The sequence below is a fragment of the Artemia franciscana genome, chromosome 10 (assembly GCF_032884065.1).
Source record: "Artemia franciscana chromosome 10, ASM3288406v1, whole genome shotgun sequence".
Lineage (NCBI taxonomy): Eukaryota > Metazoa > Arthropoda > Branchiopoda > Anostraca > Artemiidae > Artemia > Artemia franciscana.
Genome location: NC_088872.1, coordinates 1549354 through 1575602, shown reverse-complemented (window position 1 = coordinate 1575602; position 26249 = coordinate 1549354). Strand labels below are relative to the sequence as shown.

At 36.0% G+C, this 26249-nt stretch overlaps 1 protein-coding gene across 7 annotated transcripts in view; it reads right to left on the bottom strand.

The window, feature by feature from the left end:
* Positions 1-7192: 7192 nt before the first annotated feature.
* Positions 7193-26249, bottom strand: part of LOC136031641 (uncharacterized) — a 196584-nt gene continuing 177527 nt past the window's right edge. For all 7 annotated transcript variants that reach the window (XM_065711285.1, XM_065711286.1, XM_065711288.1 and 4 more), the window contains 2 exons: positions 23398-23556; positions 7193-7419 (listed from right to left, as the gene is read on the bottom strand). In XM_065711285.1, coding sequence (XP_065567357.1) covers positions 7364-7419; positions 23398-23556 — 215 coding nt within the window. In that variant the 3' untranslated portion in view covers positions 7193-7363. The remainder of the gene's footprint in view (positions 7420-23397; positions 23557-26249) is intronic.

Here is a 26249-nt window from a genome sequence, read left to right as displayed (position 1 = left end):
GTGTTGATGAGGGGGCATCTCCTATCATATACGTAATGATGTATGTTCGTTTTTTAAGTTTTAATAGTGCTCCTTACTTCCATTGGACAAAATTTTTTTTTATTTAATTATTAGTAAAGACAGTAAGTGCCTATAAGATATTAAGATACAATAACCAACGCTCAGAGGGTTTTCTCACAGTTGCTTAAACTTTGGGAAAATAAGAAAATAAGTCTTTGAACCAAGATTAGCATATTGCAAGCTACAGTGATAACAGTGGTCAAATATGTTACTGAAGCATCGGTACTCTGAAAATAGGAAGAACATCTGCTAGATTTTTATCTGAAAAATTGCTCCCAGATTGATCTGGGAACCCGAGTGACTGACCGCACTTCAAACAGTAGACTCAATCCACTCCAGATGGAGTGGATTGAAATTTTCAATCCAGATGGCTATAATGAGAGAAAAATTCAGATGGCTAGGACACGTTTTGTGGATGAAGGATGACAGATTGCCAAAGATTGTCCTTTTCGAACAACTGTCTAGGGCTAAACGGAAAGCTGGTCGTCTTTGGTTTGGGTGGGAGGATGTGGTAAAGAAAGACTTAAGGGAAATGGGGACTTCCTGTGAGGGTGTAAGGAGGGAGTGTTTGACTAGATTGGAATGGAGGAGGAGCTTGCGTTGTTGTCTTGGCCTCATGTGGCTTGGTGTTGCTGTGTAGTAGTAGTAGTGGTTTCATGACTAAGTAGTAGTTTCCTGACTTTTCCTAACCAAGACTGTGAATACTATCAATACTGCAGAGTGACCTTGAGGAGTGACATCCATCAAACAAATTATAGCCTAGTGAATGAGATAGTATTTGCACACGGTTCTAAATTATTCTAGAACCGTTCTAGAACCGTATTCTAGATAGGTTCTAGAATAGATTATTCTTCTGAGTTTGGTCTGTTTTGGTGGGATCTTTTGATCTGATAAACCTCTTCCTAACTAAGATATTTATTATGGGTTACCGACCTTTGTTGATTATGGGTTTACGACTCTTGTTGATAGAAGAGCATCACCAAGTTTGGAAAACCATGCTGTGACTAAGATGGGCCCAGGATTGCACAAAGCTTATATTCCACAGAAGGTCCCAGGGACTTCAGTGCTACTCGGTTCTAAGTTGACTGAAGTGATTCATGTAGACTTTAGAAGGTGTGTTAGTTCCCGTCCTGCACTGGTTCTGGAATCATTGTTAATCTTGAGGCCATAATAATTTCATTAATTAAAGATTATGAAAATTGCAACTGGAATATTACAATTTTAAAAAACAAATATATTCTCGACATCTTGACTGATAAATTTAGATAATTCAAAATGTATTCATTATAAAATTCAGAAACTTATATTCCAGGGGTAGGAACCATGAAACTAAGGGATATAAAATTCATTTACTCAGACAGGAAGTATGGGATGCATAGGCAGGGGGTAGGGCTCATGATGAATAAGGAAGCTGTTATATCTTGTTTAGGTTGGGAAAGCATTAGTAACAGAATACTAATCACTCATTTTATGTCTACAAAGTGCAGGGAATCAGTCACAGTTGTATATGCCCCTGTAGAACTGACTGATGATGATCGTAGTGACTTAGATAAATTTTACTTAAAGCTACAGGAACAAATAGACAGGCTCTCAATTATCAAGCTCTCATGTAGAAATTTGAATCTGCTTTATATTTAATAGAGCTACAAGAGGCCTGAACAAGAATTCCTTGTGAGACAGATCATATGAATATAAGAGAAACCAAAGGAAAATGGAGAAATTATTAAAGTATGAGATAAAGAGGCGTGAAGTGGATACAACGGATATAATTGCAAAAGATTTGGAAGACGTGGCCAGACGGCATAATAGTAAAATATTGTACTGGCATATTAGAAAATTCAGAGGGAGCTGTTAGTCTTGACTTGTCCCGATTAAAGACAGGAATGAGGCCAAATATAAACCGAAAGAAATAAAAAGAGATGGGCAGAACACTTTGAGAAAGTTCTAAGCCAAGATAGAGCTACAAGAAAAGATATAGAAAATGATGTAATGTGAAGAAAGATATGTTTGTGAGGAAAAATTAATAACGGTGCTATTAGGACTAAAAAATGATAAGGGCTTAGGTGTCGATATTGTGGTAAATGAGTTTTTTTTTAACATGGTAGTCATTAAGAAAACTTTACAAGAAATGATGGTGAAAACCCCTCTACAAGAAATGTGGAATAAATATTGTGGAATATTAATGTGGAATATTCCATATAAATGTGGAATGAGTGTAATAAATATTGAAGCATTAGCCCGGTTTATATAAGAAGCAAATTACTTTGTATAATGATACTTTTCAAGAGTTAGAAATGCTGTGGATAAAGTTTTAAAAAGAGAACAGTGTTGTTTTAAGAAGAATCCAAATTTTCACCCTTAGATCAATGATTGAGAAGTATCTGAGTCATTAAACGCCTTTAGTCCTCAGTTTTATAGATTATGTGCAAGTGTTAATTCAGCTGGTAGAAGGGCCTTAGTCAACGTCCTGCTCTTGAATGGTATATCAAATAATTACATTAAAGTGATTTGTGCTCTGAACATCAAATGTGATGACAACGACTTGGAAGAAGTGGTGCATTGCAAATATATTGGCAGCATCATCTAGAACACGAGATTTACAGCCAAAGAATTCATTGCCTGAATTGGAAAGTCTAGCAACTCCTTCAACAATCTCAAAAAAGTTTGGAGGTCGAGTGTTTTCTCCCTCTATACATCCAAAACATGGCATCACAACCAAAAACAAGAGAGAAGAATTCAGTCTTTTGAAAACATGTGCCTACGTAGACTTCCCGGCATTCACTGGATCCAGAAGGTAACGAATGAACATATTAAAAACATCACAGGTCAACCGTCCGTCATCGAGAACATACGAAGACGTATATGGAACTACCTCAGACACGTGCTGCGCATGGATGTTACCATAATCCCTAAATCGATGATTTTCTGGTTACCTGAAGACACCGGCCGCAGAGATAGACCCAAAAATACACTCCTTCGTACCTACAACAACGTCATGCGGTACCTTCACGCCTCAATACAGCTGGAGTGGGAAGACATCGCCGCAACCGCAAGTTTCTGAGACGACTGGAGACTCTTCTTGGACGCCCTGGGTGCCTCTGGAGGCACAGGAGGATCTAAGGCTAAGGTAAGACTATGTACGAGAATAACTTTGCTGGACTTAAGGCAAGAAATGAGGCTAGTAGCTGGTTTTTTATTAAATAAGTAGTCAAACAGGTTGGCATTCTATTCCCATTCACAAGGAGTTTTTGATGGACTTTGTCCTAGGGAGCACAGCAAAGGCAAATGGAGAAAATGGAATCGAATAGGGAACGAAAGCTCTCATAGAATTAAATTCTGTTCATAATTTATGCATCCTAGAGAAAAATATTATGAAAATAAATGAACTTTTAGAGGTTTTGCGAGTTCAGGGTGCAAGAATGGGTCTGCAAATATACGTTAAGAAAACTAAGTAGCTAGCACTAGGAGTAAGTAAAGGTGAACAGGGGATGTTGAGTAACGAGAAGTTCGATCAAGAGGAAAGATTTACCTACCTAGGTAGTATTATTAGTAAAGAGGTTGGGTGCAGTGAAGATGTTAACAGTAGAATAGCCAAAGTGCAGGTTGTTTTTTAACAGTTGGAAAAGGTTTGGAAGAATAGAAAGATTAGTCTACGAACCATGATTGGAATAGTGGAAGGTATTTTGATGATAGTAATAAAGCATGGTTCTGAAGCCTGCGCGCTCGTAAAATGGAGGAGGATTCACTAGATATTTCCAGAGGAATTCCCTACGGATTCTTTTAGCTACTCGACTGACTGACCATATTTCAATCAGTATGCTTAACAAACAAATTTTGTTCAATCTTGCTTTTTAGCTCAAATATGAGAGAAAGGTCGCAATTGCTATTACACATACTGTGGATAAAGAATGATAGATTACCAAAGATTGTCCTTGTCGCCAGCCGTATAGGGCCAAACAAAGAGAAGGTTATCCCCAAATGCGGTGGGACGATGACATAAGAAAAGATTTATGAGAAATGGGAACTTTCTGAGAACGTGTAAAGAGGGAGGCTTTGAATCGATTAGGACGGAGGATAAGTGTGCGTAGCTGTGTTGGCCTTAGGCGGCTTGGTGCTGCAACGAGTTGTTAGTAATAGTAGTAATACTGTTGTAAAGCAGAGCTAGATTCAGTATATGACAGCAAATTGTGGTCTTCATGACATAAAAGTATCAGGAAGTGTGGGTAAAAGGCTATGGAAAACGTATTAGGTATGTTAGGTAGTATTTTTGTTCGGGGGGAGGGACGAAAAATACGTATGCCAGGGATATCTGATCAGAACGTATGGAGAGGGTGTCATAGAAATTAGAGTGAGGGCTAATTCAATTGAATATTATCATTACTAGTGTCCTATTTAAGGGCCAAAAGTGATTGTGGGGATACCCACCTATTACTTCCGTCCTTTATGTTACCTACCCCCCAACATCCCCCAAGATATACGATCATAATCTTGAGATAACTATTTTTCCAAATAATCTAAGAATCCAATTGATATGCTTCCGTGTGTGACATAATGCCCACACCCCCAGCGCAAGGGCCGTAAATTTTTAAAATTGCCAGCTCCTTAGGGATTTGTTTTGGAGCTGGAGAAGGTTGACACGTTTGGTCTTAGACATGGCTGTATCCAGATTTTTGTTCGAAGGTGGGTGAGGTACAAATTGTTCTATAATATTCACCAAAACACTAGTTTACATGCATTTTTATTACGTTTTAGCTAGTCCAACAGACAAAAAGGGGAGAAGGGGTCAAATTCCGTGACCCCTTTCCCTGGATACGGCCTTGGTCTCGGGTGTACAAAATAGTGTTTTACTGTTAAATGTCAATTTCATAGAAATTTAGATGTTTAACATACTGAACTAGCTTTCCAAATGGCTTTTCTAAAAGTTTATAAAAAGTTTTTTCCTCCCTCCCCCCTTTCTTTTAGATTACTCTTAAACTCGCAGTAGACGTTTTTTGAGAAAAAATCTTTTCATTAGTGGAGGCACAGGAGGATCTAAGGCTAAGGTAAGACTATGTACGAGAATAACTTTGCTGGGGTTAAGGTAAGAAATGAGGCTAGTAGCTGGTTTTTTATTAAATAAGTAGTCAAACAGGTTGGCATTCTATTCCCATTCACAAGGAGTTTTTGATGGACTTTGTCCTAGGGAGCACAGCAAAGGCAAATGGAGAAAATGGAATCGAATAGGGAACGAAAGCTCTCATAGAATTAAATTCTGTTCATAATTTATGCATCCTAGAGAAAAATATTATGAAAATAAATGAACTTTTAGAGGTTTTGCGAGTTCAGGGTGCAAGAATGGGTCTGCAAATATACGTTAAGAAAACTAAGTAGCTAGCACTAGGAGTAAGTGAAGGTGAAAAGGGGGTGTTGAGTAACGAGAAGGTCGATCAAGAGGAAAGATTTACCTACCTAGGTAGTATTATTAGTAAAGAGGTTGGGTGCAGTGAAGATGTTAACAGTAGAATAGCCAAAGTGCAGGTTGTTTTTTAACAGTTGGAAAAGGTTTGGAAGAATAGAAAGATTAGTCTACGAACCATGATTGGAATAGTGGAAGGTATTTTGATGATAGTAGTAAAGCATGGTTCTGAAGCCTGCGCGCTCGTAAAATGGAGGAGGATTCACTAGATATTTCCAGAGGAATTCCCTACGGATTCTTTTAGCTACCCGACTGACTGACCATATTTCAATCAGTATGCTTAACAAACAAATTTTGTTCAATCTTGCTTTTTAGCTCAAATATGAGAGAAAGGTGGCAATTGCTATTACACATACTGTGGATGAAGGATGACAGATTGCCAAAGATTGTCCTTGTCGCCAGCCGTATAGGGCCAAACAAAGAGAAGGTTGTCCCCAAATGGGGTGGGAGGATGACATAAGAAAAGATTTATGAGAAATGGGAACTTTCTGAGAACGTGTAAAGAGGGAGGCTTTGAATCGATTAGGACGGAGGATAAGTGTGCGTAACTGTGTTGGCCTTAGGTGGCTTGGTGCCGCAACGAGTTGTTAGTAATAGTAGTAATACTGTTGTAAAGCAGAGCTAGATTCAGTATATGACAGAAAATTGTGGTCTTTATGACATACAAGTATGACGGAGTGTGGGTAAAGGGCTATGGAAAACGTATTAGGTATGTTAGGTAGTATTTTTGTTCGGGGGAGGGACGAAAAATGCGTATGCCAGGGATATCTGATCACAACATATGGAGAGGGTGTCATAGAAATTAGAGTGAGGGCTAATTCAATTGAATATTATCATTGCTAGTGTCCTATTTAAGGGCCAAATGTGATTGTTGGGATACCCACCTCCTACTTCCGTCCTTTATGTTACCTACCCCTCAACATCCCCCAAGATATACGATCATAATCTTGAGATAACTATTTTTCAAAATAATCTAAGAATCCAATTGATATGCTTCGGTGTGTGACATAATGCGCACACCCTCAGCGCAAGGGCCGTAAATTTTTAAAATTGCCAGCGCCTTAGGGATTTGTTTTGGAGCTGGAGAAGGTTGACACGTTTGGTCTTAGACATGGCTGTATCCAGATTTTTGTTCGAAGGTGGGTGAGGTACAAATTGTTCTAAAATATTCACCAAAATACTAGTTTACATGCATTTTTATTACGTTTTAGCTAGTCCAACAAACATAAAGGGGAGAAGGGGTCAAATTCCATGACCCCTTTCCCCTGGATACGGCCTTTTTCTCGGGTGTACAAAATAGTGTTTAACTGTTAAATGTCAATTTCATAGAAATTTATATGTTTAACAGACTGAACTAGCTTTCCAAATGGCTTTTCTAAAAGGGTATAAAAAAGTTTTTTCCTCCCTCCCCCCTTTCTTTTAGATTACTATTAAACTCGCAGTAGACGTTTTTTGAGAAAAAATCTTTTCAATAGTGTATCGAAGTACATTTGGGAAAGAAACTTGGTACCTCAAAAGGTTGTCCAGTAATATCTTTTTGTTTGATAATATTTTAATAATGTATAATATTTGTTTAGTAGTCTGTTTAATAATAATGATAGGTTGTTTGATAATATATGTGTTAAATGTGATTCCTTAATCTAAAAACAAGTGAAGGGGGAAATAGCTAGCCTATAGTAAGCATTATATTGATCAGTTTATTGAAATAAAACAGTATTCAAAATCAAAGATACTCGATACTACTGAGCACCAGAAGATATCGCAAATATGCATATGTATAAGATGGACTCATAGGTATCAAATATGCGCATTTTGCAAATATCTTTCATTATTTTTCTGTGCATATGTTTACTGTGCAGGCAAAAAGGGTGCTTCGTGATCTTTGTGCTCCGTCTCTTTTTCTCCTGGAAAAAAACAGGCTTAATTAAAATGTATTTCTAAAGTATTAAACACCAAATTTCTAAGCTAAATTGTTTCTTTACTTTTAGTATTCCAGATAAACGGAGATGTTTACCCCGCCTATTAAATATTTGAATCTATTAATGAATGATGGCCCTGATATCGAAACTTATTCTAGATCGTCACTTCCAGAGAGTTTATGAGTCCTAAAGAGATTTATTTAGTCACTATTATATTTCGTCGGGTGTTGCTGCACCTACTTCAACTAATGAAACCGTTTTGAAACTTCGTATCCTCTGTGATTTTACACTAATACTTAAAGTGTCGCAACTGGGTTTAATTTATCAATGAAACGACTAGATGGGACTGATCACCAATAGTACAAATGACCAAAACGGTCAATTAAACTAAACATGTTGGAATCAGATTTCTTTGCTTGATCAACGGTGAGTTATAATTTTTAATATACTAATAAATAGGCAGCGTAATAGCGCTGTCTAAGTAAAGAGCGATGAGGAGACATTGTATTTTTTTTTCTTTTTGGTCTGTTTTAGACCAGGACAGAGTTTTAGTGCCCTTTTTAAGATTCAGAGTGATCAGAGGGTGGATACCTCCGCCACACCTCGTATCCTCCCAAAATGCATCTGATAGAAATTATAAGATGGTCATTTGTTGTCGTAGAAACTTCGAAAAACGCTCATTCGATTGAGAATTGAAGGGTATATTGCCACTTTTAATAGTCCAAAGTGATTGGAGGGCAACTGACCCCCTCCCACACCCACCATCTTCCCAAATAGGTCCAATCAAAATTTTGAGATTGCCATTTTGTTCAACTTAGTTGAAAGACCCGGAAACTATGTCTATGAAGGTGACACCCCCCCCCCTACAACCTTTAGGGCTAGGGTTGAAAGCTTTGCCCTGGGGGCAGATAAGGTTTATATAGAAAGGGTAATCATATAAACTTCAAAGGGGGCTCATTGGATTGGTAATCAGAGTTCTAGAGCCCTTTTTAAGATTCAAAGTGATCGGAGGGTGGATATTCCCCCACACCACGTATCTTTCCAAAATTTATCAGATAAAAATTTTGGGATGGCCATTCGTTGTCGTAGATTTTCGAGTAGTGCTATTTGGATTGGAAATTGAAGGATCAAGTGCTCCTTTTAATAGTCAAAAGTGATTGGAGAACCATTACCCCCCCCCCAATAAGTCCACCATTTCCCCAAACACATCCAATCAAAATTTTGAGATAACTATTTTGTTCAGCGTAGTTAAAAGGTACGGAAATTATGTCTTTAATGATGGCAACCCCCCCAAAGCCCTTAGGGCAAGAGTTATTAGTTATACCCTGGGGGCATATAAGGTTCTTATAGAAAGAGTGGTCGTATAAACTTCAAAGGGGGCTCATTGGATTGATAATAAGAAGTTCTAGTACCCTTTTTAATTATTCAAATTTTAACCCACACCTCGTATTTTCCCAAAATTCATCTGATAGGAATTATGAGATGGCCTTTTGTTGTCGTAGAAACTTCGAAAAACGCTCATTCGATTGGAAATTGAAGGGAATAGTGCCACTTTTAATAGTCCAAAGTGATTGGAGGGCAACTGACCCTCTCCCACACCCACCATTTCCCCAACAGGTCCAATCAAAATTTTGAGATAACCATTTTGTTCAGCGTAGTTAAAAGGTACGTAAATTATGTCTTTAATGATGGTATCCCCCCAAAGCTCTTAGAGCAAGAGTTATTAGTTATGCCCTGGGGGCATATAAGGTTTTTATAGAAAGATTGGTCGTATAAACTTCAGAGGGGACTATTTGGATTGATAATAAGAAGTTCTAGTACCCTTTTAATTACTCACAATTTAACCCACACCTCGTATTTTCCCGAAATGCATCTGATAGAAATTATGAGATGGCCATTTGTTGTCGTAGAAACTTCAAAAAAGGTTCATTCGATTGGTAATGTAAAGGGTCTTTTTTAGTAATCAAAAGTAAATGGAGGGCAACAAGCCCCCCTCCCCCCACGCCCATCAATTCCCAAAGCACGTCTTATCAAATTTTTAGATAGCCATTTTGTTCAGCGTAATTAAAAGGTTGGGAAATTATGTCTTCGACGATGACAATCCTCACCCACAGCCCCTAGCACAAGGGCTGTAAGTTATGCTCCAAATGCATTTAAGGTTCTTATGGAAATGGTGGTCGTATAAACTCCGGAGGGGGCTCATTGGATTGGACCTAATATACTCTAGTTCTCTATTTAAGAGTCAAAGTGATTGGGGTTAGCCACCAGCTTCTCCATACGTCGTGTTTTCCACAAATGCATACAAATTTTGAGATAGTTATTTGTTCGAAAATAGTCCAAAAATCACCTTATAAGGCCTTTGGGGTGGACAGAATCCCTCAGAGCCTGTGAGTAAGGGTTGTAAGTTATGTCCCAGGGATATATAAGGTTTTTATGGAAGGGGTGGTCATATGAACTTTAGAAGAGGATCATTTGATTTGAAATGTATATTTCTAGTTCCCTTTTAAGAGTCAAACATGACGGAGAGCAACTGGCTCCCCTTCCTGGCATCCTTTTTTCCCCAAAACGCATTCAATTGAAATTGTGAGATAGCCATTTTGTTACCAATAGTCCCAAAATCATGTAATAATGTCTTAAGATTGGACACAATCCCCCAGTGCCCATGGGCAAGGGTTATAAGTTATGCTCGGGGCAAGCAAGGTTCTTATGGGACGGGTGGTCATATAAGCTTTGGATCGGATGGAGCTCATTTGATTTGAAGTCGGAAGTTTTAGTTCCCTTTTTATGAGTCAAAAGTGAATGGAGGGCAATCAGCTCCTACCCAAGCCTATCACTCCCCAGAACATATCCGAGTGAGTTTGAAGAGAGCTATTTTGTTCAGCATTGTTGAAAGGTCAAGTAATTTTGGCTTTGGGGATGTCAACCTTCCCAAAGTCTTGAGGACAAGGGCTGTAAGTTAGGCAGTTCGTTCATTGTTCACACATACTATGTGTTATTCAGAAAGGTATGCATGTTTGAACTTTATTTTCCAAAAAGACGAATGGTATTCAGGTTTGAGCCCTTCAGAGAATGTTGAGGGGAGTGTTGAAGTAAATCGAACCACGTTATGTGTATATGGATTGTCAAAAGGGTATAATAAAGGAACAATTGAGTATTTTAATTCGGAAATGCAGGAAATGATAAGGGAGATGATCAAAAAGGCAATATTTGCATGCTACCAAAACTGCTGTAACTACCATCACTACTACTACCACCCTATTCCATTTACAGCAATAAGGAGAAATTTGAGCTAAATCAAAAGAGGCTATGTGCAAGCACATTTTCAAAATAGCGTATCTCAAGGATTGATTTGGGAATTAAGTCGGAACTGTCAGAGAATACTTAAAGTGGAAGATCTTCTCACCAAAAGGCAATATATGCCCACTACTGCTAACACTACTGCTATTGCTATATTTACTAATACTACTACTTTTGTTGCAACTACTTGTTGGACTAAGAGCATTGAGATGGAAATTTCAAGAAGTATATGAACATAAAAGTTATCAAAAGGAGATATCAGCAATGTCATGATAATGCGAAGCCAGCTAGATAATACCTAGAAATATCACTGAAACTTTTAAAGGAGCTAATTCGATTCAAAATTAACAGTTCTGGTGCCCTTTTGAAGAGTAAAAAAAGAGTGGTAGGCAAAACGCCCTTCTCTCAAGCCTATTCATTTTCCAAGGGCATCCAATCAAAATTTTGAGACAACCATTTTGTTCAGCATAGTAGAACGGTCCAGCAACTATGTATTTAGGGATATTAGGCTTGTCAGACCCCCCCCCACCAGAGTTATGCAATTGACCAATTATGCTTTAAAACCAAATATTTATTTTAAAAAAAAATCAAAAGGCGTCAAGTTTAGGTTGCCAATAAGACACCTCAGTAATATATCGAGAAAGCCTGGGGGTGTTAAGTTGAAACTTTTGCGTATACTACTATTATTGCTTCTGTTCTTATAATTTAAATAAATAAAAAGAGAGTAAGTGTATCCGGGTTGTCAAAGATTATAGATAGAACCTTTTGGGAATTATATTAGGTTTAATTTTTCAAGTTAAATTTAGAAGCTATAAAATTAAATTAAAAAATACTGTTAGTGTCAGGATTAAGGATTGTTGAAAAAGTTTCTCCAACATACAAATAGCGACCAATACTATGGATTTTTATAAGGAAAAACTGAAAAGATACCAAATATTTTTTTTCTATGAAAAAGACTATCAAACAGTTCGTGGTAACGAACTGTAGTAAGGAGCGACCCGGCTCAATAGTAAACGAAACTCTAAAAAACGGAATTTCTATACTAAGAGATATATCAAAAGAATCGGATATTTTGCTGATTTTAAATATATACGTTTCATCAAATTTAGTCTTTGTCATCAAAAGTTACGAGCCTGAGAAAATTTGCCTTATTTTGGAAAAAAGGGGACCCCCTAAAAGTCTCGAAAATCACACCATCGCATTCAGCGTATCAAAGAACCCTACAGAAAAAATTTCAAGGTCCAATCTACAAAAATGTGGAATCTCGTATTTTTTGCCAGAAGACAAATCACGGGTGCGTGTTTATTTATTTGTTTGTTTGTTTGTTTGTTTGTTTTGTTTTTTTCCCAGGGGTCATCGTATCTACCAAGTGGTCCTAGAGTGTCGCAAGAGGGCTCATTCTAACGAAAATGAAAAGTTCTAGTGCCCTTTTTAAGTGACCAAAAAAATTGGAGGGCACCTAGGCCCCCCCCACGCTCATGTTTTTACCAAAGTCAACGGATCAAAATTTTGAAATACCCATTTTGTTCCGCATAGTTGAAAACCATAATAACTATGTATTTGGGGATGACTTACCCCCCACAGTCCCTGGGGGAGGGGCTGCAAGTTACAAACTTTGACCAATGTTTACATACAGTAATGGTTACTGGGAAGTGTACCGACGTTATCAGGGGGATTTTTTGGTTTGGGTGTGGAGTTCAGGGGAGGGGGCTAAATGGGAGGATCTTTCCTTGGAGGAATATTTCATGGGGGAAGAGAGATTCAGTGAAAAGGGCGCAGGATTTTCTAGCATTACTATTTAAAAAAAAATGAAAATATAAACATGAAAAAGTTTTTTCAATTGAAAGTAAGGAGAAGCATTAAAACTTAAAACGAACAGAGATTATTACGCATATGAGGGGTTCTAAAAATACTTTAGCATAAAGAACGAGGTATTTAGGAGGAAATAAATACTTCGCTCTTTATGCTAAAAAAATTTTAAGTAATTTCAACTATTTATTCTACGGCCTTTCTGATTCTGTGGTCATTCTTAAATAATTGGGACAAAACAAGATTTAGTGTGAAGAGCGAGGTATTAACGAGGGGACCAACCCCCTCATATATATAATCAAAAATATAAGAATATAAAAGTTTGTTACGTAATTCAATTCTTAAGTTACGTATATTTTTTATTAATAAAAATGTTCATTAAAAATTAAAAGATCTAGTTGCCTTTTTAAGTAACCGAAAAATTGGAGGGCAACTAGTCCTCCTTCCCCACCCCTTATTTCTCAAAATCGTCTGATCAAAACTAAGAGAGAGCCATTTAGCCAAAAAAAGAATTAATATGCAAATTTCATTTTAATAATTTATGTACTTTTTTTAAATAAAAAAAAATAAGTTTGTTGAAATGAAAGTAAGGAGCGACATTAAAACTGAAAACGAACAGAAATTACTCCGTATATGAAAGGGGCTTTTCCCCCTCTACACCCCGCTCCTTGCGCTAAAGTTTGATTCTTTCTCGCAACTCCACTTTTTAAAACAATAAAAAAACTTTAAGCGTAAGGAGCGGGGTGTCGAGGAGGAAAAGCCCCTTTCATATACGGAGTAATTTCTGTTCGTTTTCAGTTTTAATGTCGCTCCTTACTTTGATTTCAAAAAACTTGTTTTTTTTTATTTAATGTCATTAAAAAACGAACTCAAATCTATTTGGAAAACTTTTTCCACAAAGCAACTTTTTAAAAGAATAGTAAAGAGCTCCATCAGGTCAAGAATGAGCAAAAATAAAGTCAAGCAATTTTCCAAGCGTAAAACTTCCACAAATCAATATCAATAAATAAATGAAACTCAAAACAAACAGAAAGTGCAACCAATTTGCGCAGTACTGAAAATAAAAAACGTTTGAAATGTTTTCACCTTTCTCACTTTCATAAATAAAGAATTATCAAAACCTCAAGGAACAATTGTCAGTATGTGTCAATTAAACTGACAATCCGTGGTAATTTTTTTTTGTTGTTGTTGTTTTTTTTCAGTAAAGCACAAATTGTGTTCTGGTCTTGAGAGGCCATGGAGGTTATCAGCCCTACTCATGTTAATTATTGCTGGTTTGGGTTTGACTGGGCCATTTATTGTAATTTCTGTTTGCTTTGAGATTCGTTTATTTATTGATAGTGATTTTTGGTAGTTATTCACTTGGAAGATCATTTGACTTAAGTTTTTCTCATTCAAGGCTTAAGGGAGCTCTTTACTTTTCTTTGAAAAACTTGTCTTTTGGAAGGGAATGTTTTCAAATTAATTAATCAAATTAAAAGAGTAACTGACTTTACGAGCAAAATGAAACGAAACTCAGCAAATTTTGAACGACGTGGTTTCCTAGCCGGGATTAATTTGTTAATTACCTTGCTTTGGATGCCTAAGTATATCAAATGGTAATGTCTCTTGGATTACTAAGTATAAACAGTTGAAAATCTCATTGAAGGTTGAGGGGTATAAATGAATTGCATCAAAATGCACTATATGTATCTTGTGAAACTGGTGTCTCTACTACGGCTCAGGAATATTTAGGGGTATTAAGACTATACTTATGAGGAACGACTAAGGGTTCTAAGTTGAGACTTTAAAGAAATCTTAAGGATGACTTTGATTTAGGCCAAAAATCATTTTGTGCATTAGGTTGCCCAAAGGGTGTATGTGAAGTATTTCAAGAGCCGCAAAGGGTATAAAGTTAAAACTATCAGGGAAAGTTGATAGAGGATTTTTAACAGGAGGATTTTCGGTTTGTAGGAATGGAATCTTACCATGGAATGATAACCCCTATGCCTAGTCAAGACCAGAACATAATTTGTGCTTTACAAATACGTTTCAAGTGTTTTCACTTTTACCACTTTCATAAATAAAAAAATTAAAACTTTAAAAAATAAATATCAAACAGTTCGTGGTAACGAACTATAGTGAGGAGCGACCCGGCTCAATAGTAACCAAAACTCAAAAAAATGGAATTTTGATACCAATAGCTACATAAAAACAATCGCATTTCAATGCTGATTTCAAATATATAACTTTCATAAAGATTAGTCTGACCTATCAAGAGTTACGAGCCTGAGAAAATTTGCCTCATTTTAGAAAATAGGGGGAAACACCCCCTAAAAGTATTACGATCTTAACAAAAATCACACCATCAGATTCAGCGTATCAGAGAACCTTATTGTAAAAGTTTTAAATTCCTATCTACAAAAATGTGGAATTTCGAATTTTTTACCAGAAGACAAATCACGGATGCGTGTTTATTTGTTTTTTTTTTTTTTTTTTTTTTTTTTCCCAGGGGTGATCGTATCGACTCAGTCGTCCTAGAATGTCGCGGGAGGGCTCATTCTAACGGAAATTAAAAGTTATAGTGCCCTTTTTAAGTGACCAAAAAATTGGAGGGCACCTAGGCCCCCTCCCACGCTCATTTTTTCACAAAAGTCACCGGATCAAAATTCTGAGATAGCCATTTTATTCACCATAGTCAAAAAACCTAATAATTATGTCTTTGGAGACGACTTACTACCCCGCAGTCTCCCTGGGAGGGGTTGCAAGTTACAAACTTTGACCTGTGTTTACATATAGTAATGGTTACTGGGAAGTGTACGGACGTTTTCAGGGGGATTTTTTTGGTTTGGGAGGGAGAGTTGAGGTGGGGGGGTGGGGTTATGCGGGAGGATCTTTCCATGGAAAAACTGCCCATGGGGGAAGAGACTTTCAATGAAGGGGGCGCAGGATTTTTTTTTGCATTATTTAAAAAAAAGGAAAAAATAAATTTGAGAAGTCTGTTCTACTGAAAGTGAGGAGCAGCATTAAAACTTAAAACGAGGAGAAATTATTGCGCATATGGGGGGTTTACCTCCTCGTAATACCTCGCTCTTTACCCGAAATTATTTTTAGTAATTTCAACTATTTATTCTACGGCCTTTGTGATTCAAGGGTCATTCTTAAGGAATTGGGACAGAATTTAAGCTTTAGTGTAAAGAGCGAGGTATCGACGAGGGGTGAACTCCCTCATATACGCAATAAAAATATACGAATATAGAAGTTCGTTACGTAAGTTAATTCGTAAATTACGTATATTTTTTACTAATGAAAATGTTCGTAAAACAATTAAAAGTTCTAGTTGCCTTTTTAAGTAATCAAAAAATGAGAAGGCAGCTAGGCTTCCTACCTCTCTCCTTTTTTCCCAAAATCTTCCGATTAAAACTATGAGAAAGCCATTTAGCCAAAAAGAAAATTAATATGCAAATTTCGTTTTGATTATTTATGTACGGAGAGCCAAGATCAAATCATGCATGAATTAAAAAACGTCCAGAAATTAAATAAAAAAACAAGTTTTTTTTAAATGTAAGTAAGGAGCGACATTAAAACTTAAAACGAACAGAAATTACTCCGTATATGAAAGGGGTTTTTCTTCTTCAACGCCCCGCTCTTTACGCTAAAGTTTTTTCTTTTTTTAAAAGTAGAGCTAAGAGAAAGAGTCAAACTTTAGCGTACAGAGGGAGGCGTTGAGGAAGAAAAGCCCCTTTCATATACGGAGTAATTTCTGTTCGTTTTATGTTTTAATGTCGCTCCTTACTGTCATTTAAAAAAAAACTTGTTTTTTTATTTAATCAGTATATAACTTGAAAGCTTATGGGCTTAAAAAATTAGACTGACAATCAATGGTCAGTTTTTTTTAATAAATTGTGAATTATGTTCATGTCTTGAGAAGATATGTCAGTTGTCGGCCCTACTCATATTCATTTTATTTTCGCTAATTCTTGACATAATAAAACTATTTACTTTTCTCTGAAAAACTTGTTTTGTGGAAAATAGATTTTCAAAATAATTTTTTTAAGGGAGATGATTACCGTGTAGAAAGTATCGGATTAGATATTTTTGATGCCTTCCTTCTTTGCAAGGATTTTTTCAAATAAATTTGACCTTTAACGGTTCGAAATCAGATAAAAAAAGCAACAATACTTTTGAAATCCACTATGATATCCATTATTATCTTTGTGAAGAAAATAGTTTTCCAATACTGGTTCGTTTTCCTGCAAACATTGAATATTTAGGTTCTGAAATATTTTTAAGATAGAGATACGATCCCTGTTTCAATAATTGTACCTATCAGTACTGCAAACTTAATCGCAACTTTTCCAGCTAAATCTTTCTTACATAAGGGATATAAGGTATCAAATAAGAGTCTATCATCATGCAATTTTGCTTTGTTTAGAAATTGTCTTGGAAATAGAGCTTGTTTCCGACTTAGTAAAGTATTTTTTTTCTAAATTTTATTCCCTTTACATTCTCAGCAGAAATACTAGGCAAACAAACTGGGGAGGCGTGAGGGAAAGAGGTCCCTGCAAATTTTGAATAATACCTCATTAGCTATTCTTACGTAAAAAAAAAATTAAAAAAAAAATTGACTCAACCGTTAAATTTGAACAAAAATATTTTTGTATCTTCAATTAAAAAAAAAAATATATTACAAAAGATCTTTGCTATTCTTCTATAAATTTTCGTGAATTTTGGCCTCCATGATGGATACTTATGGAATCTACAAAGGCATCTTTACTCAAATCAACCAGTTCGTGGTAACAAACTGTATAGAGCGTCATAACTCAATAGTAACTAAATTCTAAATAACGGAATTTTGACATAAATAGATATAAAAAGAGAATTGACTGATTATGCTGATTCTAAATATTCACCATTTATTAAGTTCAGTATTACCCATCAAAAGCTACGAGCCTCAAGAAATTTGGCTTATTTGAGAAAATGGAGGGACACCCCCAAAAATCCAAGGAACCTTCATTAACATCAGATTCAGTGTATCCGAAAGTCGTACTATACAAGTTTCAAGCTTTCATCTACATAATTGTGAATTTCTGTATTTTCTGCCAGAAGAAAGGTCAGGAATGTGTGTTAATATTTTTCCTGTTTTCTCCAAGGGTGATCAAATTGAACCAATAATCATACAGTATTGAGAAAGGGCTCATTCAAACGTAAATTAAAAGTTCTAATGATCTTTTTAAGTGAGCAAAACTATTTGAGGGTGACTAGCCTCCCTCCCATCCCTCTGCTTCCTCAAAGTTGTCCGATCAAAATCTTGAAAACAGTTTGAAAATGTTGAAGTACCATAGTGGCAAAGTCCAGTAACTATGCCTTTGGGGATAAAATAACCCCAATAGCACCCGGGAAAAAGTCTGTAAGCTATGAAATTTGCCCGTTGTTTACGTATAGTATCTGTTATTGAGAATTATACGAACCTTTTTGGGGAGGGCAGAATTTCTGCTGGGCATTAATTCCAGGGGTTTACTTTCCAGGGGAAATTTTACGCTGGAGGGATCTGCCGGAATTCCTATGCGAAATTATTTTTAACTTTCTTACTTTCTCTTTGTTGTCTCAGTTTTGCATGTAGAGGAATTTTTACCGGTAATATACCGGAGAAATTTTTTTACCAGGCTGGAATCGTCTCGAGTATCTTTCCATATGGGGGGGGTGGTATTTTCAACGGGGGTAATTTTGCACGGGGACTTTTCCACGAAATAGATTCACCAGAGGAAATTTTATGCGAAAACAACTTTCTACTAGGGGCTGGGGGGATGTTTGTGGGAAGAATTTTCCAAGGAGGAGGTGATTTCTGGCATGATTTTCAAAACAATCAGATAGTAAAGTCTTATCCAAATCAAAGTGTCTGAAGAAGAATCTTTGAGCCAGAATTACCCACAAGAAATTTTACGGGGGAAATTTTCGGCTAAAATGGAATTGTTTGGTGGGGGGTTTTCTATGTGGAAGGAACTTTCCTCCAGAAAATAAAGAGTGATGCGGCTTAATAGTAACAGAACTAATAAATAGAGTCTTTATAACAATAGATCAAAAGGATCGAAGTTTGGTGTTTATTCAAAATATACAAAATACTTCAAGCCTAATATTACCCATAAAAGGTTATGAGCCTGAGGAAATTTGCCAACTTTTTGTCAAAGGAAGAAAACACCCCCGAAACGTCAGGTGATCTTAATGAAAATAACACCATTAGATTCAGCTTACCAGAGAATCCTTCTGTAAAGGTTTTAAGCTGCTATATACAAAAATGTGGAATTTTGCATTTTTTGAAAGAAGAAAAATCATGTATGCGTATTTTCTTTTCTTTGTTCTTCCTAGGGATACATGTATTGAGCCAATGACCCTAGAAGATGAGGAGAGGGCTAAATTGATCGGAAATCGAAAGTTCTAGTTCTCTTTTTAGGTTACCAAAAATATTGGAGGGCAGCTAAAAAGAAAGGTATTAATTTGAAACTTTCATGGGATATTAGAATAAATCAAAAGCAGCTATGTACATTCAGGTTGTCAAAAAGGAATATTTTTAATAGCTCAGGAACGTCTAATGATATTAAGTTAGAAAATTTCAGGGTAAGTTAAACGAAATCAAAAGCTAGTATATGCATTCTTGTTTTCTAAAGGTAAATTTCCACTTTAATTTCATTATTTTACATCTATGAAGAATTTTTGTTAACTAATCGTATTTTTAAATTTTGAAACCCCTTTTCAAAAACCTTCTTCATTTGGAAAATTATAACCCTGTAAAAAGAAGGAAAAGTGTTTTGGCAACGAAACGTTTTTACGAATTGTGCCTCAGTTTTTCTGTGACTGAGTGTTGATTTATGACATTTGGGGCTCTTTGTATCACCCAGTAGTTTGACTATGATGGTTATCAAACAATTCAGTATACCCTGCTTTCCAAAAAAAAACAACAAGTACTTTAAACGATAAGTAAAAAAAAATTGTCAAAAACTTAAAATAGTTTATACTAAGCATAAAAAACACTTAAAAGGACACAGATTAAAAGAAAATAGTGATATTCGTATCATTTTTTGTAAAAACTATTTCGGAACAATTATATGCTTTATGCTAAGCTTAAAAAATCCATAAAATATGTATATTAAAGAGAATAACTATTAGTTAAGCTTAGTACAGCCTAGTAAACAACACAGCACTCGCACGGGGTTCTGGCAATTGGATATTTTTCTGGGCTTGGTTTGTTTTGATGGGCTTCTTCGGGCTGAAAAACCTCTTCCTAGCTAATTTATCTACTATGGGTTGCCTCACCATAGTAGCATAATATTTGTAGATGGACATATAATGAGTTGGAGGTAATAGGCTTGGGACTGTCTGTGCAGGATTTTGACTCTGGTTGACACAAGAGCATCGCCAAGAGCTGAAAACCCTGTTGTGACCAAGATGGGCCCAGGATTGCACAAAGCCTCCAACTTACAGGAGGTCCCAGGGACTTCTTGCTGTCCTGTTCTAAGCAGGCTTATGCAATTCAGTATAGACTAGAGAAGATGCTGTCCTGTTCTAAGCAGGCTTATGCAATTCAGTGCAGACTAGAGAAGATATGTTGGTCCCCATCCTGCACTGGTATCCGGGATCATTGCTTTTCCCGAGGCCAAAATAATTTCAAAGATTTAAAGAACATGAGAATTGGAACTTAGAATGTTACGACGTTAAAAAATGACTATCATATCGAAATTTTGACTAACGAATTCAGACGGTTTGAACTAGATTTACTAGGAGTTTAAGAAACTCATATCCCAGGGGTAGGAAGTATCAAATTAGGTGATATAGAATTTGTTTACTCGGGCAGGAAGGATGGGGTACATAGACAGGGAGTAGGGCTCATGATGAATAAGGAAGCTGCTAAGTCTTGTTTAGGCTTGGAAGGTATTAATAATAGAATACTAATCGTTCATTTTATTACTAAAAAGTTCAGGCTATCAGTTATAGTAGTATATGCACCTGTTGAACCAATTGACTAAGATACTAGTGACTCAGATGAATTTTACTTACAGTTAAAGGAGCAAATAGACAGGGTACCAGGTAGAAATATAGTGTTTTTTCTAGGAGATTTTAACACCCAGGTTGGTAATAGAAATAGGGATAGATGTTATCCTAGCCTAGGTAAATTTGGTGTAGGAAAAGAAAGCAGTAATGGCTATAGACTTTTGCAATTTTGTAGGTATAACAACCTAGTTATAACCAATACGGTGATTGGTCACAAAATGGCCCATAAGTTGACATGGTATTCACGTGATGGTAAGACAGCAAACCTTATTGATTATTTTATTGTACACAAAAGACTATTAGGATCAATACAAGGTACTAGAGTGTATATGAGTGATGTTATTGATGTTTAAAGTAAAGTTCACCATCTAGTAGTGTCTAAGGTTAATTTAAAGCTGAAATTTTGGAAGGGTAACTACCTCCCAGAAAGTTATGATTTTAGTAGACTCCAGGATGAAAATTTGTGAAAAACGCTCCAGGAACAGTTGAATACTAAACTTGAGAGTTTAAAACTTGACAATGTGGAATATATATGGAATAATTTTAGAAAAACAATTTGTGAAGTTGCTGATGATATCTTAGGGAAGAGTGCTAAGACTGCAACTAGAAATATTAGTGAAAAAGCTTTATGTTTAATAGAGAGTAGAAGGGGTTTGTACAAGAATTTTCTGAGTGATAGATAGTATGAAATCAAAATGAATGTAAAGAAAGTGGAGAAAGTATTAAAATATGAACTAAGGAGATGTGAAGTGGGGGTCATGGATAAAATTGCTGAGGATCTGGAAGATGCAGCTAGACGGCATAATAGTAAAATATTATACTGACATGTTAATAAATTGAGAGGGAGTAGTCAATCCGGACTAGTCCCAGTTAAAGATAGGAATGGGGCCACAATTAGTGATAAGGAAAGAGTTAAAGAAAGATGGCCGGAACATTTTGAGAATGTGCTAAACCGAGATACAGTTGCAGGAAAAGATATAGATGAAAATGAAAAAGTTTGTGATACCTTGGATGTGAAGGAAGATTCGTTTTGCGAGGAAAAATTAGCAACAGTACTAAAAGGATTAAAAAATAATAAGGCTCCAGGTGCTGATAGTGTAATAAATGGGTTTTTTAAATATGGTGGCTCTAAGGTTAGAAATAAGCTTCTGAAGATTATGAATAGGATTTTTAAAAAGGGGAAGTACCTAATCATTTTAGGAAAACCTTAATTAAACCACTATATAAGAAAGGTGACAAGAGTGAGTGTCGTAATTATTGAGCTATTAGTCTAGTCTCTGTGAGTAGCAGATTACTGAGTAATATGATGCTTTTTAGACTGAGAGATGCTGTAGAAAAAATTTTAAGGGAAGAACAGCGTGGCTTTAGAAAAGGTAGAGGATATGTCGACCAAGTTTACACTCTTAGGTTAATAATTGAGAGGTCCCTTCGTTTTCAAACACCATTGGTATACATTTTTATCGATTATGAGCAATCTTTCGATTCTGCTGGTAGAAGAGCGTTAGCAAAGGTCTTATCCTTAAATGGTATACCAGAAAAATACATTAAAGTGATTTGTTCTATGTACGAGAATAATATTGATGCGGTTAAGATAGGAAATGACATTAGTAACTGGTTTGTATTAAATCAGGAGTTAAGTAAGGTTGTGTTCTATACCCCTTTATACAGATCATTTTGATGGACTTCGTCTTAAGGAGCACAGGAAAGGCAATTGGAGACCACAGAATCAAATGGGGAAGAAAAATGCTCCTGGATTAAGATTATGCTGATGACTTAAGTATATTAGATGAAAGTGTGAGCAAAATGAAAGAATTTTTAGAGCTTTTGCGAGTTCAGGGTGCTAGAATAGGCTTGAAAATTAACGTTAAGAAGACTAAGTCACTAAGGCTAGGAATAAGTGAAGATGAAAAGGTGACGTTGGGTAACGAAAAGATTGATCAGGTTGGCAGCTTCACTTACTTTTTTAGTATTATTAGTAAACACGGTGGGAGCAGTGAAGATGCTAAAAGTAGAATAGTTAAGAATCAGGGTATTTTCTCACAGTTAAAAAAAAGTTTGGAAGAATAGGAAGATGAGCATGCAAACAAAGATTAGAATATTGAAAGCTACAGTGATGACAGTGGTCAAATATACCTCTAAAGCATGGGTGCTCCGAAAAGCAGACGAAAATTTACTAGATGTTTTCCAGAGAAATTGCCTACGGATCGTTCTGGGTACCCGGCTGACTGACCGTATTTCAAACATTAGGTTGTACGAAAAATGTGGTTCAATCCCGCTTTCTGGGGCTATAATGAAAGGAAGGTTGAGATGGACAGGTCACGTTCTGCGGATGAAGGATGACAGATTGCCGAAGATTGTCTTTTTGCCAACCTTCTGGGGCTACACGGAAAGCAGGTTGTCCTCGTGTGTGTTGGGAGGATAAATAAAGATTTAAAGCAAATGGGAGGTTCCTGGGAGGATATAAAGAGGGAGGCCTTGAATAGATTGGGCTGGAGGAGGAGCTGTGTTCGCCTCAGGTGGCTTGGGGCTGTGCTGAGTTGTTAGAAGTAGTAGTAGTATAAGAAACCCGTAAACTAAATTTGATTTTAAACAATAAAACAATTGCAAGTAATTCTGAAAAAAATAAATGCAATACAACTATATTAATTTATAGAAAGCACTGAAAACATGTAAAACAGGTGTATTTGTCGTTTAGTATGTTATCTAAAACAGATGTATTTTAAAAGGCAAATGTTTAAAACAATTTTATACAAAAAATTTTCAAATATTGCACTGATTTATAGTAAGTATAGAAAACACACAAAAAGAAATTAATCAAACAAAATTGCTTACTTAAGGCTCGACTTCTAGCAACCCGACGCAGAATAAAAAATTCAATGAGCATGTAAGATGTGCCTATTAAGATTGCTGCGTAAGCAAATATTCGAAACGACTCCCTCACACCAAATTGTGAAATAAGGAGACCTCCTGCGTAAGCACCAGCACTCCTACCTTAAAACGAAAGAAAATGTTAGTCCATTGAACGATCAGATACCTGAAATACAAGGCCGTATTCAGGAGAAAGTTTAGGAGGTTCCCCCCCCCTTCGAAATGTTTGTTCGACTCGTATAAACGTAATAATAATGCATAAAAACACGTTTTTGGTGCGTTTTTTTAAGATTATTTTTGCATATAAATGTTTTTTACGAGACAGACAAAAAACTTAAAACAGGCTGAAACTCGTCTAGCCCTCCCCACCCCTTACTGAATATACCCGTATCTTAAATATAGGGTTAGCAGGGTAAATTATGCAAATCTACATTAACTTCATGGTTCTCCTTTTGAAATAAGCTTGGTAAACAGATTTTGACAATTACCGCAGAAGTCTGAAAATTTCAAATGTGACCTTCAGGCATGACAGTCACGATAAAATTAAAAATACACCCAAGAAACAATTTTTCCAATGAAAATTTACCGAAAGTTCAATTACAAAAACAATCATAATGAACAATACCGAATAAAAAAAAACATCAAGTTCGTATCTTAGGTGAAGTAGAATCTGGAGTTAATAAGGGTATTTGGTACCTTGAAAATCATTTTGTGATTATCAGTGTCGGCTGATCGTCTCAATGACAAAAGGTCAGTTAGCGAATTTCCCCAGCAGGACAACGAACAATGAAGAATATCGTATTGCCCATCCATAATACTAACAACAAAAAGAAAAAAAATAGCACGGCAAAACCAAAAGTTAATACCAATGAAACTGTATCAAAAAGACCTTTTAGATTAGCTAACAAAATAGCGAAAATCTTTTTAATAACAAGCTTTTGATTTGTTTTATTATAAATATAATTTTTAATTTCGTGTTTTTCTTCAGTCCGGGTTGAACTTCCTCGAAGTGATAACTCTGGGGCTGTTTTAATTTTAGTTTTAACAGTGGCATATTTTATTGTAAGTCTTATTTTATATTTATCTGTTCTTAAAGGCGATAAAGGCTCACAGACATAGAGCCGAAATATTTATTTAGAGGATTTTCCACCGTCCTAAGATCTTAATCTGTTTTATAATATGTTGTTTGTACCACAAGAAACTTCCAAAGCAATTTTGGTAAAAACTGATCAACGATATCAAATGTTTTAACAGTTACAAAGCTAGCAGAGCTAGCGAGAGACCAGTTAGAATAAAAAAGATGCATAATATGCATGCTGTGTCGACTAAGTTTTCAATTAATGTAAGTGGCACAACAGTGGACTCCCATAGCTGTCCAATTAGGCTTCCTTTAAGATGATTTTTCATATATTCTCTGATTGTTCAATATTTTTCGGGACTGTCCTTTCCTAAGCTTTAAAAAAGAAACAAATCTCCATTTTTCGACAGTGAAAAAAAAACTAGAAATTCCGGTCACATACATAGTGATTGTCATCAGCAGATAAACTAAAATACAATTAAAACAAACGGTGTATATCCACAAAACAAAATGATTATATATAATTTCGTACTCTTATATTTTTCAGCACAATTGTGGAATCGAATCTCCTTGACTTCTCACTTTCCCGTTCAATAACTTGATTTGAATGCGAAGGTTGATTACCAGGTGTGCAGAGGTCAGTAGCTTTGGGAGAAATGAACTCTACTTTGCTTAGCCGTAGTAAATTACAATAAGTTGAATTTAAGCCAGATCCACTCGTATCTCTATTCAAAGATAGGTTCTTAAAAAAATCCTTAACTTTAATTCTTTCCCTGAAAATTTGCTTTAAACTCTGGTCCCTATTCCTTAGAAGTCAAAGGGACATTCTCAAAAATAATAAAATACTACGGATAATTAAGAATGTGTTCCGATAGAGCTCGTTTGATTAGAGGGACAGGGCTGTTACAGGATTAGAGGGATATGATTGTTACGGGTTCTGTAACCCCTTTACTACTGGAACCCATTACCAAAATTTTCATTCATCTAGCTGACAAGTTTCTGATTTTATGAGAAGCCAGAATCATAAGCGGAAATGAAATTTTATTTACTCAGGGAAATTTTTTAGGCAGTTAATTGTACTTGTTATCCCAAAGTTTTCTCGCTTTACCGGTATCCTTCCGAACCGACCTGATAATTCTAAAACTAAACATGATGCGTCAACAGAACTTTCTACTAAAAATTACATAAGAACCTCATGAACATTATATCAGTGACAAATGATGACGCTGAAGGATCCTACCGAAGGTTGAAGGGTGATAGAGAGGGGAGAGGGTTTAAGCGAGCTGGTAGTTGGTGAGGAGATTTTTTATTGATAGTTTGATGCACACTTATTCATAGCTGGTAATACTAAATTGATCAATTGAATATGCTGCTCATAGACCCCTCAAAGAATCGGAAATTAATTTATGATTAATGTTTCAATGGTAAGTGAAATAAGCTTAAACAATGAACTATTTTTTATTCGTACATCATAAGCAAGAGAAATTCAGATGATGAAAGGCATTTTTATAAGCTTTTAATGACAGTGTCCTTCAAATAGTTTTCTGAAAACCTTGCACTGTGAAAACTTTGTTGAAGCACAGTGAAAACTTTGCCTGTTTTCAAGCCAGTAACACGAAGTTTATCAATTTATTTTCATAGCGCAAAGCCTCAGTTTATAAGCTCTACCTCAACAATCACTGTGGATACCAAATTTAGTTTTATATGAAAATCAATGATCAAAATGAGCAATAAATCA